We start from the raw sequence: 21,180 nt of genomic DNA, 5'->3' as shown, positions 1-21,180 counted from the left end.
AGTTCTAGTTATCAAAGTTTAGTTTTGTCACCTTTGTGACCAGTACTAGTTATCAAGGTTTAGTTATGTCACCTTTGTGACCAGTACTAATTATCAAGGTTTAGTTATGTCACCTTTGTGACCAGTACTAGTTATCAAGGTTTAGTTCTGTCACCTTTGTGACCAGTACTAGTTATCAAGGTTTAGTTCTGTCACCTTTGTGACCAGTACTAGTTATCAATGTTTAGTTTTGTCACCTTTGTGACCAGTACCCTCTTATACCGTTTCGTCATTCGTGACTGATGGTGTGACGATGAATTTGGATCGTAGCATAGGTACAAGAGAACTTATAGCAGTGATGTTGACTTTCTGGGTGATTTAAGTGTTGTCGACTCTGTGGCAAGAAATTGATCCCAACTTTTCCTCTATGCTGTCAGCAGAGGAATATGATTTTACCCAGTATCCACATGGTTTACATTTATTCGAAAACACCAGCTCTCAGCTCTCAGCGTTTGGTATCAGGTATTGTTCCTATTATCAATCTAATTAAAACTAGATGTTCATTATCTGGAGTTTACGGACGGATAATGAACATCTTATGTTAATTAGATTATTTCTATTGTATGTACAAAATTTCATCTTCCATGTGATGGGTATGATCGCTGATTTTGGCCTCATTGCGTTGGTACATTGTACCAATGCGATAGCGAGACAGCGCACTAAAATGTACGCACCACCGATGAGACAAAGCGACAAAATGATACAACAACGCGACATTGAATTATGTTGCATCGACGGAGTGATTTATGTTCTTCGCATGATGTATTGTCGCATCAATCTAATTAAAATATAGGTGGTCATTATCACTACGTTACATGAACATCTAACAACATCCCATTAGGGGTCACGTTCTGATGACCTCTGAGATGTGTGTATTTCACTTTCAGGGCGAATTGGCAATTTTTCGATGTCATCGAAGCAAAACATTTCGTCATAGCATGCATCTGAAGCAAACTATCTCGGCACAGTATATAGCTAAATGCTTTCTGGGACGAAATGACTTGAAACAAATTGACATATTATACAAGCTATGCACTCTAGTCATGCTAATTCGGACATAAAATTCACTTCTAAGATTCTGGAAGTAGTCATTTGATTGGCTAATCCAAAAGGTCACCCTGACGTGACCCCTTATGGGATGTTGTTAGATGTTCATGTAACGTAGTGAGAATGACCATCTAGATTTTAATTAGATTGTTGTCGCATTGGCGTCTCTGTCAGTACGACACAGCGTCATTGTCGAAATCAACAACCATTCATGTGAATGATATAAAGGAGAGTCAGATATAACTGTAGACTGGTGTCTGTGACGATAGTATAGTATAGGGGGACACTACAAACCCGGGTTATCAAACCAGACATCTGTAAATACATGTAACTTACTCTGCCTACTACCCAGGTTGTGTGATGGCGGTAATGACGTCATTATATACAGCAATCTACCGCCATGAACAAATCGTTATAAACTCTTAGAAATACCAAAATAAATATTTATTGAAAATGAGCATAATATCACAATAAATTACAAAATACATTACAGAGTGTTACACTCATTCTCTCACTCTCTTTTATCTCCGTCTCCCTCGCTATAATGCCTCTCTTCATATTCATATTTCCACCTATCATATTAATCACACATACCATACTTCATAACATGTTACAAATCCTGGTCGTTCCTATTATATTTATCACACATACCATACCTCATAACAGGTCACAAATTCTGGTCGTTCCTATTATATTTATCACACATACCATACCTCATAACATGTTACAAATCCTGGTCGTTAACGACAACAGAATCATCGTCATATTTCATTACCTATAACTTCTGATCAAGAAATAAACAACAGGAATATATGTTGTTACAATTTAGCTAATAGTGAAATACAAATCACATCAGACATATTATATGCAGTTTATGGGTTCCGACATTTACCGAAAATGGTATATTCTTGGTGAGCACGTGTTCCGATTGTTCAGCACTTCGGAAAGGAGAATTTACCCCTTCTATCATACATTTAAATATGTTTATACTCAAAATTAATTGAATCCTCACTGTATTAAGCACTTTTTATCATGTAATCATTTCTGTGACGTCATTTCCGTCATCGTCTATACTGTTGTAGACACCTTTGATGTCCTCTTGGAGCCTTTCGATGTTTGCTGATTGTTTTCCTTTTTCTTTTGTTCGATTTCTTGTAGCGACTTGTTGATCTGTGAAAAAAAGGAAACGGGTTATATATTTGCATCGATTTAAATGAAAGTGATTACCCATTTTAAGTTAATAGATACTAGTTATACTATGGAAATAAATTGGCAATCCTAATTTTAGTCCAGGTGACTATTTTCTTATACAATGTATGATTACTTATCAGCTGCTTTATAGACATAAAGATACACTCTCTAGCAGTACAAACTCGAAAATGATATGTTACCTTAGAGACGAGTTTCCGTGTTGTCTTGTGTTGGTTATACCGGAAAGCTGATGCCATCAACGCATGCGCAGTATCTAGTCCATCGATGTTGTCGAGGGATCGACGGACGAAGTCCCAGCAGGCTGATCGGAGGTCCTCCAAACCAAACTGATATGCCCCGCATAGTAATCCTACACAATCAAACGTATTGTTTTATCATTATTGAAAATGTGCCAGGTATACACAGTACACCTATTGTGGATCATTGCAAATTATAGCGTTTAAAAGGAAACAGAAGCATAGTGCCTATAATACCAACTGAAAAAGACATGCATCGTTTTCAGATTATGTTCATCAGAACAAGTTACTGATAAAACAAATCATGATACATGTATATACATATGTGCGTGTGTATGTTCGAGGCCATCATTTGTATGTTCGGCAGTATAAAATAGAAATTAGCCATAACAAAACTTTAGAATGATTTAATCGTAAACGTACCTGCTACGTTATGGACTCCGATGTCTACAGAACCACAATGAACAAATTGTATCAACATTCGGAAGTCCTCTGGCTCGTACTTGTTCACGTCGATCACGACATGTGATTTCGAATGTGACTTCCGTAGCTTTTTGAATGACGCTCTTTCTGCATTCGTTTTATGTTGCTGATTTAGAATGAGTTGATACAGTACTCTGAAATAGTGATAGAAACATGTTGAATTTCACAAACACTATATTTACACTACTGGTAAAGTTCTCTCAATTCTCCACACAGGACCAGGAACATATAGGCCCTAATGATAAATGAGAAATACAAGACTACTAATTTCTAACCAATACGTAATTTCATGATTATCCCCCGGGCTCCCCTGGCCTCAGAAAGCATTATTTTTATGTAGAAAAATGTTATGATAATTATAATGTAGACGAAAAAATTACAATAGAATGTTTATCTCAATGGTAAACTTACCTGCTTCTGGTGCCAAGAATTGCCTTTACGCCGTAAACCGGAACCTTGGTTGGACCAACCAAAAACGTGACGTCACACAACTCTGGCATGGAAACGATGTATTTGAGATGTTCACAGAGGGCGTTGGTGCTCTTGTAACTCATCACTTCTGTAGCCTCGTCTTCGGACTCGCTATCACATGTACGGTCACATGTTAAGTAATGTTGCGGTGGTTTTTCCATACTCGTTTCTGTATCGGATATTTCCTGTGCGGAATCATACCCAGAGGAAAATCCTGAAAACATATAAACAAATCTTATATTTAAGCTATCTCTTGTATAGAGTAATGCAATGTACATGTATGCAAAGCTCTGTGTTTTGATTCCCCGATCGGACGTGAAATGGTAAGGGGTCACATGCCCGACCACGTGGGTTACCCCTCGAGCTCGCGCGCATCTATCCGGGGCGACATAATCTGTTTCGCAATTGTTGTGAAATAAATAAAGTTAACATACTCCATGTTTTTTTTGTTGTTTTTTTTTTGCATATCTCTCACAAATTAATATTACTCTTTAAATGTAATTGTTTATCAATTAGCGTTATAAGGAATATGTTTGACTGTTGTGCATTAGTTTACAGTGAATTTTAATTAAAAATAACGTTCAAACTAAAAAAGAAACTTTTATGCACCGCTCATTGACAGATAAGCAAAATTAAAACGGCAATGGAGTACAATGTGTTTAAATCAGAAAATCCTAGAGAAATGATAATGTGGTCGGTAAAATTATGATTGAATATCAACGTTAACGAATACCTATATGTCAAAACAATCTCAAAATACATGTACATATAATGTATGTTACTGCTAAGACGGTTTTCGATAACTTGTGATGTAAAAGCGAACGAATTCGCAATTAAGATATGAAAAAAACATTCAGGATACACTTTAAGAATGTGTCGAATTTTAGATTGACACTCACCGTCCTTTTCTTGGTCAGATGTAGCCATTTCCAGGTGGTCGTTTTCCAGCAGCAGGACCCGGGATTCTGACTTAGACATTCTGGTGAATTATATTAACAGTCACGTTTGTTGGTTGTAATATCAGACACAGTTAGTATGTCTAATGTATAACTATATGGTAAACACTGACCTCTGATATACGTTTATATTCCAATAGAATTACTAACAAGTAAGAACAGAATCTTCGTCCATGTGGAGAGGTCAAAGGTTGTGGAATGTTGTGTGACAATGAATCGTTGTGACGTATTATACTCCTCACTGGGTGTCCGTGAGTGAAAGGGCATGTACTCAGTTGGGGGACAATATCGCACCTTTGTAATGATGAGTCGATGTCCTGTAGGTGTCCGGGGCCGTACACGTGGGGTCAGCTTGGGAGACCACGCCCCACAGGTGACGTAGGCACACGTCAGGTGTTTTTTTGAAACAATTGAGTTGTTTGACTTTTTCATTTTATCACCTCTCTGTGTTAACGGCTTGGACCCGTTAAGCCCAATGAAGCTTGAGTAATTTATCTACAACAGCGCCTACTTAGGACCCTCTATAGTAATACTACCATTGTATAGATAACGATTAATTAATAGTATGAATGGGTATCATCATTACTCTTGTAAAAACAACTGAACCATTAGCTAGATTAAAAAATATAGGACACAAAATTATTTATTTATTTATTTTCTTTGAAATAGATATTCTAACCTATTCGCAACTTAAAGTTGGAATAACCAAGAAAATGTAACTGTACAGAGGACACATATGATAGCACCTTTCAACACAAATTGGGAGTTAGTTGTCAGTGTAGAGCCAAAAATCAATTAGCCTGTGTCATTACAGCCTTTAATGACTTATCAGTGACGCTAAGAGCCCAAAGTAGCTGCTGAGGAAACTGATAGTAGGTCGAAATAAATATCAAAATCTACATGGAAGGTACAATATCCCATAAATTAACAAATTTTATAATTTACAATTATAAATGTATATTCCAAAAGATTCAGAGTGTGTAGGCAAGAACTTTGTGTTATTGTCATTATTCTTTTTAAAATATCGTCAGACATGATAAAAAGAAATCATTTGAACTTTATCCTTACAGGAACTTTTTGTAATAGCAGAGATTTATATACTAAATAGTATATAGGTCTCTGGTAATAGATAAGACGTATCTGTTCAAATCAATTAATTGAGATAATAAATTGAGATAATTAATTGAGATAATTAATTGAGATGATTAATTGAGATAATTAATTGAGATACTTAATTGAGATAATTAATAGATACTGTTGATTTCGTTCCATTATGTTACAAGTATATAAAATGGATCTGTATAGGCTTAGCCTGTTGTCAAATCCATTTTTATATCTAAATTCTATCTCTATTATGAAATATTGTATGTAAATTAACTCAAATGCTTGATTGAATAAAATATTTTGAAATGAAATGAAGTATATTAAATGTGAGAGAATACTAAATACGTTTAAACGTTCCCTTTGTTTATTAAATTAATTATATTTACTTCTCCATGATAATGATGTTATCGGAGTCACGTGCATTGTGTTGCCTTAGACACTAATATCTACTAATTAAGGCACAATGAGACATTAGATTAAATTAGACGGACTCATTATTATATACGTACTAGTGTGGATAAGTTGTAATAATCCATATCTTATCATAAACATAGACTTGGATAATAACATATTATAATTTATTACCAATAACATACTAGTATTAGTAGCTATCTTTCTGTATTTACATTTGACGTTACTTTCCACTTACATCTAGATGAATTTTTAGTTATGTTTACTTCAAGTTTTACCTATTTTTGTCAAAATACAAGCTCTATAGACTTATTTTACACATGTTCTGAGTAACTCCAACATTAATTTCAGATTATTGTAGTGTGTTTTTTGTATTGTAATTAAATAGTTTTAAGCAACAACACACATTTATTATATAGAAATTTATAAATAAATCATTTTAATATTTTAAACATAGTTTAAACATTCAATAAATAAAACACAAGAAACTTTCCTACTTTATTTCTATGTCGGTCTATTATCTTTGATATAGATGATAACGGCCGTGTTAAGACAACACCTACCCGGTATTACTCGTCCTAGCTTACCCCACCAGGTAATTACCTCCGCCGATATACCCAGTGTTGGTTTTGTTAAGTAATTAACAAGGGGCGCATTGGGGACATCAAACAGAAAACTGCCATTAAAAAGACACGGACGGCGATTAAAATAATACCGACACAAAAAGTTAGCTTGGGTATCTTTAAAACCACTAACAAACAGATGTTCCTAGAGACATCTAAAACAAACAAATATAGGATCTACATTACAAACAAGGTCACACAGTTACATTTAATGTTTAGATATTTGGTTCTTTATCAAATAACAAAAACATCAGTTCTATCTTCAATTCAATTAACTTTATTCCGTAAGTTTTACAACTTATTGGATAACATAATACACTACATTATGGACAAAGGTACCCACTCTTACATAATTAATAATTCATTCTACAAAATAGCACTGACTGTCTTCACATACATTTACAGTCAACAACAAAAATAATTCTTACAGCCGTCTTAAAACAATAACAATTAATATATTATTAATCTAATAAGTTGAAAATGAATATATTCTAATTAGAATTTGATAACAAATCTTTCCTACGTTTATTTGCCAGTGATAAATATTTTCCTTAATTGTTAAGTTCTTTTATATTTTCTACTCTTAATTGAATAAGTTTAAACCTATTAGGGTTTTTTAAAATAATATGGTTTAATCAAATTAATACGAATGTCAGCGAAATACTTACATTTAAAGATAAAATGGTATTCGTCTTCTATATCGTTATCATCCAAAAAAGCTTTTTTTTTTTTTTTTCCCCTCGGAATTTTTTTATATTTCAACAGTTAAAAGTTCCTGTTTTAAATTAAGAATCCAAGGGTCTTCATTTTCCAACATCTCCTCATAACATGCTTTGAGTACACAATTATCTGAATGCTTTAATTTAAACCAATATTTAAAAAAAAAATTGACTTTTCTTAATATATATATATACAAAGGAAATCTTCCAAGTTCAATGTACAAAAAAAAATTATTCGTTGATTTTCTGAGTCCAAGTAATGACTTGAGAAATGAAATATTAAGTTTCTCAATAGCAGAGGCTTTATGATATCCCCAGATTTCAGAACCATACATCAAAATACTATTTACATAAGTGTCAAAAACAGAAATGCGAGATTCAACATTTAAGAAAAATCATTATCAATATAGTCTGATACGGGTTTTTAGAGTTCTATTAATCAAAGATTGTAAAACAAGAATAGCATCCACTGTCGAAAGGTCCTTTCTAAAACCAAACTGAGCATCTGTAATCATAGTGTAAGCTTTATTAATTTTAATCAATCTCTCATTGAAAGAATAGATGTGAATATTTCCCCTAGACAACTTACCAATGTAATTCCCCTATAATTGTCCGTTATATTTACATCTCTCTTTTTAAATAATGGAATGATGGTTCCAATATTCCAAGGGAAAAGTTTCCGAAAGCCAAAGAGACATGCCACGGTTTCCATTAAAATTATCACGAGAAAACAACTCCACAGTTGGTTTTTTTTTTCTGATTTTTGTTTGTCACATTTAGAGATATACAATACGATGTAATATAAACAGGCATAAAGAAAACAAATACACAGTTGGTCATAAAATATTGCAGTTTTATTAAGTTTATGTACAGTGTTAGAGAGCGGCGATTTTCGCCTTGAGACTAGAAGGTATGAGCACGTGATCAATCTTATGGACGACGCCGTTAGTAGCACTTAAGTCTTTCTGTGTGACGCGGGCTCCATCAACCACAACTGTGTATCCTAAAATACACACAAAAAAAGACTTTATTTCGATAATGGGATTTTTTAGGGGACGGGCAATAATAAAGGGAAAGGGACGGCGATGGTGGTCAGTTTATGTGGGAGAATGGGGACGGCGATGGTGGTCAGTTTATGTGGGAGAATGGGGTCGGCGATGGTGGTCAGTTAATGTGGGACGATGGGGACGGCGATGGTGGTGGACAGTTAATGTGGGACGGTGGGGACGGCGATGATGGTGAGAGTTAATGTGGGACGATGGGGACGGCGATGGTGTAGGACAGTTAATGTGGGACGATGGGGACGGCGATGGTGGTGGACAGTTAATGTGGGACGATGGGGACGGCGATGATGGTGAACAGTTAATGTGGGACGATGGGGACGGCGATGGTGGTGAGAGTTAATGTGGGACGATGGGGACGGCGATGGTGGTGAACAGTTAATATGGGACGATGGGGACGGCGATGGTGGTGAACAGTTAATGTGGGACGATGGGGACGGCGATGATGGTGGAGAGTTAATGTGGGACGATGGGGACGGCGATGGTGGTGAGAGTTAATGTGGGACGATGGGGACGGCGATGGTGGTGAGAGTTAATGTGGGACGATGGGGACGGCGATGGTGGTGGACAGTTAATGTTGGACGATGGGGACGGCGATGGTGGTGAACAGTTAATGTGGGACGATGGGGACGGCGATGGTGTAGGACAGTTAATGTGGGACGATGGGGACGGCGATGGTGGTGGACAGTTAATGTGGGACTATGTGGACGGCGATGGTGGTGAGAGTTAATGTGGGACGATGGGGACGGCGATGGTGGTGAGAGTTAATGTGGGACGATGGGGACGGCGATGGTGGTGAACAGTTAATGTGGGACGATGGGGACGGCGATGGTGGTGAGAGTTAATGTGGGACGATGGGGACGGCGATAGTGATGAGTGTTAATGTAGGACGATGGTGGTGGACATTTATTGTGGGACGATGGGGACGGCGATGATGGTGAGAGTTAATGTGGGACGATGGGGACGGCGATGATGGTGGTGAACAGTTAATGTGGGACGATCGGGACGGCGATGGCGGTGATAGTTAATGTGGGACGATGGGGACGGCGATGGTGGTGGACACTTAAAGTGGGACGACGGGGAAGGTAATTGTGATGGACAGTTAATGTGGGACGGGGACGGAAATGGTGATGTTATTTTTCGCGGGCTTTACAAGCAGTCACCTGAAAATGAGGCGTAGAGCCTCTCTCTGTCGTTAGGTTCCAGGGTGTTGAGATACTCGGAGTGCATGCCTGCTGCGTACAGAGCACCATGGATCACGTGGTATTTTAGAACCTCTGAAACGATAAACAGCTAATATTTGATGCATACATTCCGGCATTTTGAGAAAGGGATTGATGACTAATATCATGGCTAACCGAGAAGCAGACAATGGCATCGTCGGTCCTATCATGCTACATTCCTGGTAATAGGATGCTCTGATTGACAATGTTCGGAAAGCTCATTAGAATGACTGTTGGAAGGATACAACGTTACAACTACAAGAATCGTTTGGGGGGGAGGGGACATATTTTACTATTAAGCTAATTAGAGTGACTAGCTTTGTAGCCTGTCTACCACATATTACCTGCTAGGATGTCTGGGTTGGCTAGAAGTTTAGAAACGGTATCATTTCCTAGACGTGAGAATGCACTATCCACTGGAGCCATAAGGGTAATGGGTCCCTCTGTGAAAAAAACGAACTTTCGTTAAATAAATTAAAAATGAATTATTCAATCTTGCTTGTAACAAGAATGTCCACGAGCTTAAAAAGTCATGTCGTCAGCCCAGAAAAATGACGTCACCGTTGGTAACGTCGCTTTTGACTAGCTGTGGAACATTGACGTAATAATTTCCAATAGAATTGAGTTTTCATCACTGAAAGTGGATTTAAGTATTCATCACTGAAAGTGGATTTAAATAGAGATTGTGTTAAGCATATTGAATCATAAGGATTAACTTGGATATACGTTTTTTGTGTTACGGCGCTATGACATAATAAAAACTTTTTGTTTTTGTTTTTTGTTGTTGTTGTTGTTGTTGTTGTTGTAGTTGTTTTTTGTTACATGTCGTAACATAAAACTACATTCAAGTTAATCCTTGAATTCAGTCCTTTTTGTTATCGTTCAGTCTAACGCACCGTTACAGTAAGCTGCAGATGAAGTCACGCGATGCTATACCAAAATAATTGCAGAAAAATATATTTTTTGTTGAATACTTATTTTTATTGTACACATACATATTTTTAGAACAAGTATATCTTATTGAACAGACATGAATTATATATTTATATTTATTGAATACACATATACGAGTACAACATTGTAAATGTATCTGATTGGTACGGGACTTACAGACAAGTTTCCCGTACATACATGAATACCCTTACACAATGTGTATACCCTTCATTATAAGCGGGAAGTTATATAAAGGATCTTAAAGGAGTTTTCATTTCATATGAGATCTCATAAGTTTGTATTTTTACGGCCATTGGTAAGCAATGATGAGCATTGGTGAGAAAATTACAAATTTCAAGATAAGTTTTATGTTAAAGTCATATATGAAGTAAAACCAATTGAGATATAAATCAGAAAACTTTCCTATCGACACGACCAGGTTTAAACACTCAATGGAATATTAAACTAGGGACAAAATATTACATGGTCGAATTCACTGAAAGTTTCCATAAACGGAAGTTTGGACAGTATAGCTAAGCTCTCTTGTGTATATATCATACCTTGAAGGGCGTCGACCAAACCCGTGGCTTGAGCAGCAGCTAAAAGTGTGCTGAAATGTCCGTCGGCTTGAAGAACGTCGACCACAGTTCCTTTGGGGGCCATGAGAACCCGACTGATACGGTGGATAACTCCATTGCTGCAGACTTTATCAGCATAGGTTATTGGAGCGCCATCTACAGTGAGTCTCTGTAAAATGACATTTCAATAAACTGAAACAACATTTTTACACTTCATTACAAAGGTAGCGTAGTTGAAATGTTAATCAACTGCATCAGAAAGATTTTTTTTGTTAATTAACGCTAAGGTAGCCAGATACGTGTCTTCTTATCGTATTCTACATGTTACGAGTACTTCAAAGGAAACTGTCTGATCAATATTCAAATATAACCGTCTGATCAATATCTGAATATAACCGTCTGACAAGATCAGAGTATCACAGTCTGATCAAGAACTAAGTATAACCGTCTGACCAAGATCTGAGTATAACCGTCTGACCAAGATCTCAGTATAACCGTCTGACCAAGGTCGGAGTATAACCGTCTGACCAAGATCTCAGTATAACCGTCTGACCAAGATCTCAGTATAACCGTCTGACCAAGGTCGGAGTATAACCGTCTGATCAAGATCTGAGTATAACCGTCTGACCAAGATCTCAGTATAACCGTCTGACCAAGATCAGAGTATAACCGTCTGGCCAAGATCGGAGTATAACAGTTTGATCAAGATCTGAGTATAACAGTTTGATCAAGATCTGAGTATAACCGTCTGATCAGGATCTGAGTATAACCGTCTGGCCAAGATCGGAGTATAACCGTCTGACCAAGATTGGAGTATAACCGTCTGATCAGGATCTGAGTATAACCGTCTGACCAAGATCTGAGTATAACCGTCTGACCAAGGTCTGAGTATAACCGTCTGATCAAGATCTGAGTATAACCGTCTGGCCAAGATCGGAGTATAACCGTCTGACCAAGATTGGAGTATAACCGTCTGACCAAGGTCTGAGTATAACAGTTTGATCAAGATCTGAGTATAACAGTTTGATCAAGATCTGAGTATAACCGTCTGGCCAAGATCGGAGTATAACCGTCTGACCAAGATTGGAGTATAACCGTCTGATCAGGATCTGAGTATAACCGTCTGACCAAGATCTGAGTATAACCGTCTGACCAAGGTCTGAGTATAACAGTTTGATCAAGATCTGAGTATAACAGTTTGATCAAGATCTGAGTATAACCGTCTTATCAAGATCGGAGTATAACCGTCTGACCAAGATCTAAGTATAACCGTCTGATCAAGATCTGAGTATAACCGTCTGATCAAGATCTGTGTATAACCGTCTGACCAAGATCTGAGTATAACAGTTTGATCAAGATCTGAGTATAACAGTTTGATCAAGATATGAGTATAACCGTCTTATCAAGATCGGAGTATAACCGTCTGACCAAGATCTAAGTATAACCGTCTGATCAAGATCGGAGTATAACCGTCTTATCAAGATCGGAGTATAACCGTCTGACCAAGATCGGAGTATAACCGTCGGACCAAGATTGGAGTATAACCGTCTGATCAGGATCTGAGTATAACCGTCTGACCAAGATTGGAGTATAACCGTCTGACCAAGATCTGAGTATAACCGTCTGATCAACATCTGAGTATAACCGTCTGATCAGGATCTGAATATAACCGTCTTACCAAGATCTAAGTATAACCATCAGATCAAGATTGGTGTATAACCGTCTGATCAGGATCTGAATATAACTGTCTTTTAAGATTTTTTTTTTTTTTTTTTTTTGGTAGCCGTCTGACCACGAGTATGACAGAATATCGATATTTTCATGAGTCCGTATCACGAGAGAAAAATATCAATATATTCTGTCATACGAGTGAAATATATGTAATATCAACGGGAAACCATTCAGTTTTCTTTTCTATTTGCTTTTGCTTTTTGGCTTTTTGTTTTTGCTTTTTTTATTATTTTTTTTCTATTAAAAAGCAAAAGTAAAAACATCGAAAAATTAACAGTGTTAAAAGGAGCGGCACCATTTTGAAAAGACTGATCAGCGCAATTTAAGCGTTTTCTGCTGTTATAGGAGAATCTGTGTATGAAAAGCTAAAGTCAAGTGAGTATTTTGTCGAAACCCGTCTGAATATTTCAGAAATACTTAAGCATTGATGTCATTTGTTTTAGTTTCATCGGGGTATGAAACAAATTTTGTTTGCAAACAAAATTTGTTTCATACCCCGATGAAACTAAAAAAAAATGACATCAACGCTTGTAATTAATTTTTGAAAATGATTTTCTAATTTAAAACATGTTTTATGTACAATTTTACTGGTTTTAAATGGGACTCTTTTTCTCAAATCAATACGCAACGTCAATTGTCGTATTGTGACGTCACATTTTTCGCGCCATTCTCGGAATTTCTTTCAAGAATTTTTCGACCAATCACATTTGAGTATTTACCATGAAAACAAAGAAAAATTAATTATAGCAAAATAACCCATCTATCTCTCTTAGCTTCGATTGGAAAAATCGACAAGTTGCAATGAGATGAATACAAAGGTTCGCTCTGAGTGGTAAAAACGAAAAGCTTATAGTTTCACTGTAAAATTTATTTACTGCAAAACATGATATTTTCACTGCTCATCGCTGCAGTGAAAATATCATTTTTATCAGTTTGATAAATTTCTATATTTACATCTCTCCCTTCTTCAGCTTAGTAAACTCTGACTACGAATAAATTAGCATATACGCAGTGAAAAAACGCTCAGCGGATTAATTAGCGCGGGAATCGGTATCGTAATTATGGCGTCGTCTATTTGTGACGTTACCAGACGTCAACTAGCATTTTGAAAGGACTGATCGACGCAATTTTAGCGTTTTCTCCTGTTACCCGATGATCTCTTCATTAAAAGCTAACGTTAAGTGGGTAAATTTTTCAGAAACTAAACTCAATATTGCGGAAAGTGGTGCATATTTAACTTCTCCGCGAGGTAAGCAAACAACAAATGGCTGAATCGTACAGTTCCTAGAGAACATTTGACCACGTCACTACTATATCTGTGTCAATACACGCTATGCTTGACAACCATAGTTAATCTGAGACTGAAATAGTGGATTGTGAATATATCAATTAATTAAAAACGTAAAAGGTATTAAACAAAAATGTTGAGTGGTGTAAACAATACTGGTGTATTTACGTAGATTCACGGGAGCTATATTATCTTAGCAACCACGGCTGCTGTAGTTACCACGTCCCAACACCCCGCATTTTATTTTCTTCGTACCTGTATTTAAACGATTTGTTTGATGTAAATATAAGGATTGTACCTCGTTTTGACTGCGTATACGGTAGTATGTCCGCAGTAGGCAATGAACATATCCTATGGAGCATTAACGCGCTAACAACAGGAAATGTTCGTTGCCAACTGCGGGTATACTATCGTATACGCAGTCTAAAAGAGGTACAATCCTTGAATATTTCACCGGCAAAAATGCAATAAATAGAGGATATCTAACAGTGTATTCAGTAATACAAAATATATTTCACGAGTGTGGCTAATATTTTGATATTTTACGCAAAAATTAAAAATTAAAAGAAAATGTATTTGGTATTACTGAAGATACTGTTAGATATTCTGTTTATTACATTCTATATCAAAATATACCGAGGCAGCTAATTCTCTCTCGAATTCATTGCGGTCACCAGTCAACGGCTCACAAATGTACGCCAAATCGTGACGTTATGTATTGTTTCGTGCATTATGACGTCATATAACATGACGGAGAGCTATATGTAAATCTCAATTTTCCCTTTGTCGTTTATAAGCAGTCTTCTGATTGGTCAAATCAGAAAAAGTGATATTTTATAGAATGAATATTATTCGATATTTCAATGGTTAAAATGTAATAAGTTTTCATATTTCACTGGAAAATGCAATAAAAAGACCATCTAACATGCCTAACTACATATATGTATTACAATGCAGCCACTCTATGTGTGCTGTTCTGTAAGGGCCGTAAATAACATTCCATGTGCCTTTTCAGTTTTATTAAGAGGGTTTTTTTTATATAATAGGGAATGAAACCAACACCATATCCTTTCCCTTCGACGATTAATGAAAGACTGTGGTGAGTAACGTACGTGATTGAACATGTAGTCGTTGATTCTGAGTTGGTCCCCGGCCAGCGTCTCCAACATCAGCTCATTGACCTTCAGGTCAGCCATTTTGAACGTGCCACTGACCACATGGTACTTAAGGATCTCCGCCAAAGCATTGCTATCGTTCTTAAGCATAGCGAGCGTATCTGATGGGAGGGCCCTGATAGCGGCATCGTCGGGGGCGAAAAGCGTGAATGGCCCTGAAGTAAAACAAAACAATATTTAAATGTGTTAAAGTGGAGATAATAGGCCACATCACTGGCTCAGACGAGGGGGGATTTCTTTTTATCTTAATGATATGAGGTTTGCCTGAAGAGCGAAAGGTCGCTAGTTCGAGGAACAGCACATGCAGGGTACTTTTCATTACTCCTTCATATTACAGACTTAGTGCCGTTGACCACTCCAAGTGTAAGGTAGAGGATATAGACAGTCGTCTGTGGAGGACCAACACAGACAGGGCATCATAACCCTTCCTATTACAGGACAGGTACAATATTTATATATGAAGGTAACATACAGCTGCCATAGAAACTTTTGTTTTCCAAATCTCATGTGACATTACTCCTTCCTATTCCACAATGACACCACGCATATTAAGACCCTTTGCATATAGATTCCGGAAATAAGAAAGCTGGTCGAAGGTTGTCCTGCCATTGTCTTGACTGTTTCTAATTGTATGTTACCGGAACAATGTTTTAACTACGTTTGTCAGACTCTCAATGTTTATCAGCGGTATTATTTCTGATTAAAAAGCAGGAGACATCACCCCGCCTTGTTCCAGAGATAGTTATGTCGACATCACCCCGCCTTGTTCCAGAGATAGTTATGTCGACATCACCCGCCTTGTTCTAGAGTTACGGTTATGTCGACATCACCCTGCCTTGTTCTAGAGTTAGTTATGTCGACACCACCCCGCCTTGTTCTAGAGTTACGGTTATGTCGACAACACCCCGCCTTGTTCTAGAGTTACGGTTATGTCGACACCACCCCGCCTTGTTCTAGAGTTACGGTTATGTCGACAACACCCCGCCTTGTTCTAGAGATAGTTATGTCGACACCACCCCGCCTTGTTCTAGAGTTAGTTATGTCGACATCACCCCGCCTTGTTCTAGAGTTAGTTATGTCGACATCACCCCGCCTTGTTCTAGAGTTAGTTATGTCGACACCACCCCGCCTTGTTCCAGTGTTACGGTTATGTCGACACCACCTCGCCTTGTTCTAGAGTTAGTTATGTCGACACCATCCCGCCTTGTTCTAGAGTTAGTTATGTCGACATCACCCCGCCTTGTTCTAGAGTTAGTTATGTCGACATCACCCCGCCTTGTTCTAGAGTTACGGTTATGTCGACACCACCCCGCCTTGTTCTAGAGTTACGGTTATGTCGACAACACCCCGCCTTGTTCTAGAGTTAGTTATGTCGACATCACCCCGCCTTGTTCTAGAGTTACGGTTATGTCGACATCACCTCGCCTTGTTCTAGAGTTAGTTATGTCGACACCACCCCGCCTTGTTCTAGAGTTACGGTTATGTCGACAACACCCCGCCTTGTTCTAGAGTTAGTTATGTCGACATCACCCCGCCTTGTTCTAGAGTTAGTTATGTCGACAACACCCCGCCTTGTTCTAGAGTTAGTTATGTCGACATCACCCCGCCTTGTTCTAGAGTTACGGTTATGTCGACACCACCCCGCCTTGTTCTAGAGTTAGTTATGTCGACACCACCCCGCCTTGTTCTAGAGTTACGGTTATGTCGACATCACCCCGCCTTGTTCTAGAGTTAGTTATGTCGACATCACCCCGCCTTGTTCTAGAGTTAGTTATGTCGACACCACCCCGCCTTGTTCTAGAGTTAGTTATGTCGACATCACCCCGCCTTGTTCTAGAGTTAGTTATGTCGACACCACCTCGCCTTGTTCTAGAGTTAGTTATGTCGACACCACCCCGCCTTGTTCTAGAGTTAGTTATGTCGACATCACCCCGCCTTGTTCTAGAGTTAGTTATGTCGACATCACCCCGCCTTGTTCTAGAGTTACGGTTATGTCGACACCACCCCGCCTTGTTCTAGAGTTACGGTTATGTCGACATCACCCCGCCTTGTTCTAGAGTTAGTTATGTCGACATCACCCCGCCTTGTTCTAGAGTTACGGTTATGTCGACATCACCTCGCCTTGTTCTAGAGTTAGTTATGTCGACACCACCCCGCCTTGTTCTAGAGTTACGGTTATGTCGACAACACCCCGCCTTGTTCTAGAGTTAGTTATGTCGACATCACCTCGCCTTGTTCTAGAGTTAGTTATGTCGACACCACCCCGCCTTCTTCTAGAGTTACGGTTATGTCGACAACACCCCGCCTTGTTCTAGAGTTAGTTATGTCGACATCACCCCGCCTTGTTCTAGAGTTAGTTATGTCGACATCACCCCGCCTTGTTCTAGAGTTAGTTATGTCGATACCACCTTGCCTTGTTCTAGAGTTAGTTATGTCGACACCACCCCGCCTTGTTCTAGAGTTAGTTATGTCGACATCACCCCGCCTTGTTCTAGAGTTACGGTTATGTCAACACCACCCCGCCTTGTTCTAGAGTTACGGTTATGTCGACAACACCCCGCCTTGTTCTAGAGTTAGTTATGTCGACATCACCCCGCCTTGTTCTAGAGTAAGTTATGTCGACACCACCCCGCCTTGTTCTAGAGTTAGTTATGTCGACATCACCCCGCCTTGTTCTAGAGTTAGTTATGTCGACACCACCTCGCCTTGTTCTAGAGTTAGTTATGTCGACACCACCCCGCCTTGTTCTAGAGTTAGTTATGTCGACATCACCCCGCCTTGTTCTAGAGTTAGTTATGTCGACATCACCCCGCCTTGTTCTAGAGTTACGGTTATGTCGACACCACCCCGCCTTGTTCTAGAGTTACGGTTATGTCGACATCACCCCGCCTTGTTCTAGAGTTAGTTATGTCGACATCACCCCGCCTTGTTCTAGAGTTACGGTTATGTCGACATCACCTCGCCTTGTTCTAGAGTTAGTTATGTCGACACCACCCCGCCTTGTTCTAGAGTTACGGTTATGTCGACAACACCCCGCCTTGTTCTAGAGTTAGTTATGTCGACATCACCTCGCCTTGTTCTAGAGTTAGTTATGTCGACACCACCCCGCCTTCTTCTAGAGTTACGGTTATGTCGACAACACCCCGCCTTGTTCTAGAGTTAGTTATGTCGACATCACCCCGCCTTGTTCTAGAGTTAGTTATGTCGACATCACCCCGCCTTGTTCTAGAGTTAGTTATGTCGATACCACCTCGCCTTGTTCTAGAGTTAGTTATGTCGACACCACCCCGCCTTGTTCTAGAGTTAGTTATGTCGACATCACCCCGCCTTGTTCTAGAGTTAGTTATGTCGACACCACCCCGCCTTGTTCTAGAGTTACGGTTATGTCGACACCACCCCGCCTTGTTCTAGAGTTACGGTTATGTCGACATCACCCCGCCTTGTTCTAGAGTTAGTTATGTCGACATCACCCCGCCTTGTTCTAGAGTTAGTTATGTCGACATCACCCCGCTTTGTTCTAGAGTTACGGTTATGTCGACATCACCCCGCTTTGTTCTAGAGTTACGGTTATGTCGACATCACCCCGCCTTGTTATAGAGTTAGTTATGTCGACACCACCCCGCCTTGTTCTAGAGTTACGGTTATGTCGACAACACCCCGCCTTGTTCTAGAGTTAGTTATGTCGACATCACCCCGCCTTGTTCTAGAGTTAGTTATGTCGACACCACCCCGCCTTGTTCTAGAGTTACGGTTATGTCGACATCACCCCGCCTTGTTCTAGAGTTAGTTATGTCGACATCACCCCGCCTTGTTCTAGAGTTAGTTATGTCGACACCACCCCGCCTTGTTCTAGAGTTACGGTTATGTCGACAACACCCCGCCTTGTTCTAGAGTTAGTTATGTCGACATCACCCCGCCTTGTTCTAGAGTTACGGTTATGTCGACATCACCCCGCCTTGTTCTAGAGATAGTTATGTCGACACCACCCCGCCTTGTTCTAGAGTTAGTTATGTCGACATTGCCCCGCCTTGTTCTAGAGTTAGTTATGTCGACACCACCCCGCCTTGTTCTAGAGTTAGTTATGTCGACATCACCCCGCCTTGTTCTAGAGTTAGTTATGTCGACATCACCCCGCCTTGTTCTAGAGTTAGTTATGTCGACACAACCCCGCCTTGTTCCAGAGTTACGGTTATGTCGACATCACCCCGCCTTGTTCTAGAGTTAGTTATGTCGACACCACCCCGTCTTGTTCTAGAGTTACGGTTATGTCGACATCACCCCGCCTTGTTCTAGAGTTAGTTATGTCGACACCACCCCGCCTTGTTCTAGAGTTAGTTATGTCGACACCACCCCGCCTTGTTCTAGAGTTACGGTTATGTCGACATCACCCCGCCTTGTTCTAGAGTTAGTTATGTCGACATCACCCCGCCTTGTTCTAGAGTTACGGTTATGTCGACACCACCCCGCCTTGTTCTAGAGTTAGTTATGTCGACATCACCCCGCCTTGTTCTAGAGTTACGGTTATGTCGACACCACCCCGCCTTGTTCTAGAGTTACGGTTATGTCGACATCACCCCGCCTTGTTCTAGAGTTACGGTTATGTCGACATCACCCGCCTTGTTCCAGTGTTACGGTTATGTCGACATCACCCCGCCTTGTTCTAGAGTTAGTTATGTCGACACAACCCCGCCTTGTTCCAGAGTTATGGTTATGTCGACATCACCCCGCCTTGTTCTAGAGTTAGTTATGTCGACATCACCCCGCCTTGTTCTAGAGTTACGGTTATGTCGACATCACCCGCCTTGTTCTAGAGTTAGTTATGGCGACATCACCCCCGCCTTGTTCTAGAGTTAGTTATGTCGACACCGCCCCGCCTTGTTCTAGAGTTGGTTATGTCGACACCACCTCGCCTTGTTCTAGAGTTACGGTTATGTCGACATCACCTCGCCTTGTTCTAGAGTTACGGTTATGTCGACATCACCCCGCCTTGTTCTAGAGTTACGGTTATGTCGACACCACCCCGCCTTGTTCTAGAGTTAGTTATGTCGACACCACCCCGCCTTGTTCTAGAGTTACGGTTATGTCGACATCACCCCGCCTTGTTCTAGAGTTAGTTATGTCGACATCACCCTGCCTAGCCCGAGTTTCCACTGTAGGGCCACAACGCACTTCCATATGAAAACGTGGAACTCTCCAACACCGTTTGGTGTCGCTTAGATTTTGTTGCAGACGAAATGAAATCGGATATGACATGACACCTATCTTACATATATGGATAGTTTAGAGATAGATATTTATTTTATCCCAAAACAACCCATTTAGTCCCATATCAGTGTTCTATTCCGTCCGTATAGACCCTCGCTTTACGCTAGTCTATATTTTGGATATCCCATACTATATTCAACACGTGTTTCAATTTTATACCCCACACACATTATTTTAATCAAACGTCAGTTTCATTGATCTTAAATGAAAAAGTGAAGTAATTCAGATATAAATAAACTTCTCATAGAAAAAGGAAACACAGAAACGTCACATCACATGATATGGGTAGATGATATTTTACGATTTATCTGGGTACTTTACACGATAGAAGACAGACGACAAACCTCCAGTGGCGAGTACATCGGTGAGCCCCGCCTGTTGGATTAGGGAGACCAGAACTTGTTCCCGGGAGCTAGCTTTCAGACAATCTATGATGGTGTAGTTGGACTGAGCCAAAACGCAGGGCAAGACAAGGGCAAGTAGAAGAAGCATGGCGACGGTCGGTATGGCGGAAACCCGGGGGACTGAGTGGTCTGATGTGGCACTGCCAGCTGACAGGTCTTATCACTCCTCTGTCAGGGTCAACTAGGGGGTCACGACCCCATGAACTTACATGCACGAGTAT

At 39.6% G+C, this 21,180-nt stretch overlaps 2 protein-coding genes across 2 annotated transcripts; both read right to left on the bottom strand.

The window, feature by feature from the left end:
- Nucleotides 1–1,897: 1,897 nt before the first annotated feature.
- On the bottom strand, nucleotides 1,898–5,078 carry LOC117329996 (serine-enriched protein-like). Its single transcript, XM_033888227.1, has 5 exons — nucleotides 4,388–5,078; nucleotides 3,429–3,702; nucleotides 2,958–3,151; nucleotides 2,478–2,647; nucleotides 1,898–2,256 (listed from the first exon to the last, which is right to left on the bottom strand). The coding sequence occupies exons 1-5, from the start codon at nucleotides 4,464–4,466 to the stop codon at nucleotides 2,155–2,157; spliced, it is 819 nt and encodes a 272-aa protein (XP_033744118.1). The 5' UTR covers nucleotides 4,467–5,078; the 3' UTR covers nucleotides 1,898–2,154.
- Nucleotides 5,079–8,133: 3,055 nt separating this feature from the next.
- Nucleotides 8,134–21,126, bottom strand: LOC117328761 (transforming growth factor-beta-induced protein ig-h3-like). Its single transcript, XM_033886287.1, has 6 exons — nucleotides 20,900–21,126; nucleotides 15,228–15,445; nucleotides 11,079–11,265; nucleotides 9,930–10,028; nucleotides 9,526–9,639; nucleotides 8,134–8,304 (listed from the first exon to the last, which is right to left on the bottom strand). Exons 1-6 carry the CDS (start codon nucleotides 21,045–21,047, stop codon nucleotides 8,177–8,179), a joined length of 894 nt encoding a protein of 297 aa, XP_033742178.1. The 5' UTR covers nucleotides 21,048–21,126; the 3' UTR covers nucleotides 8,134–8,176.
- Nucleotides 21,127–21,180: the final 54 nt, after the last annotated feature.

The sequence above is a fragment of the Pecten maximus genome, chromosome 6 (assembly GCF_902652985.1).
Source record: "Pecten maximus chromosome 6, xPecMax1.1, whole genome shotgun sequence".
NCBI classification, from domain to species: Eukaryota; Metazoa; Mollusca; class Bivalvia; order Pectinida; family Pectinidae; genus Pecten; species Pecten maximus.
Note: the sequence above shows the minus strand (reverse complement) of the source record. Positions and strands in the feature narration are given on the sequence as shown.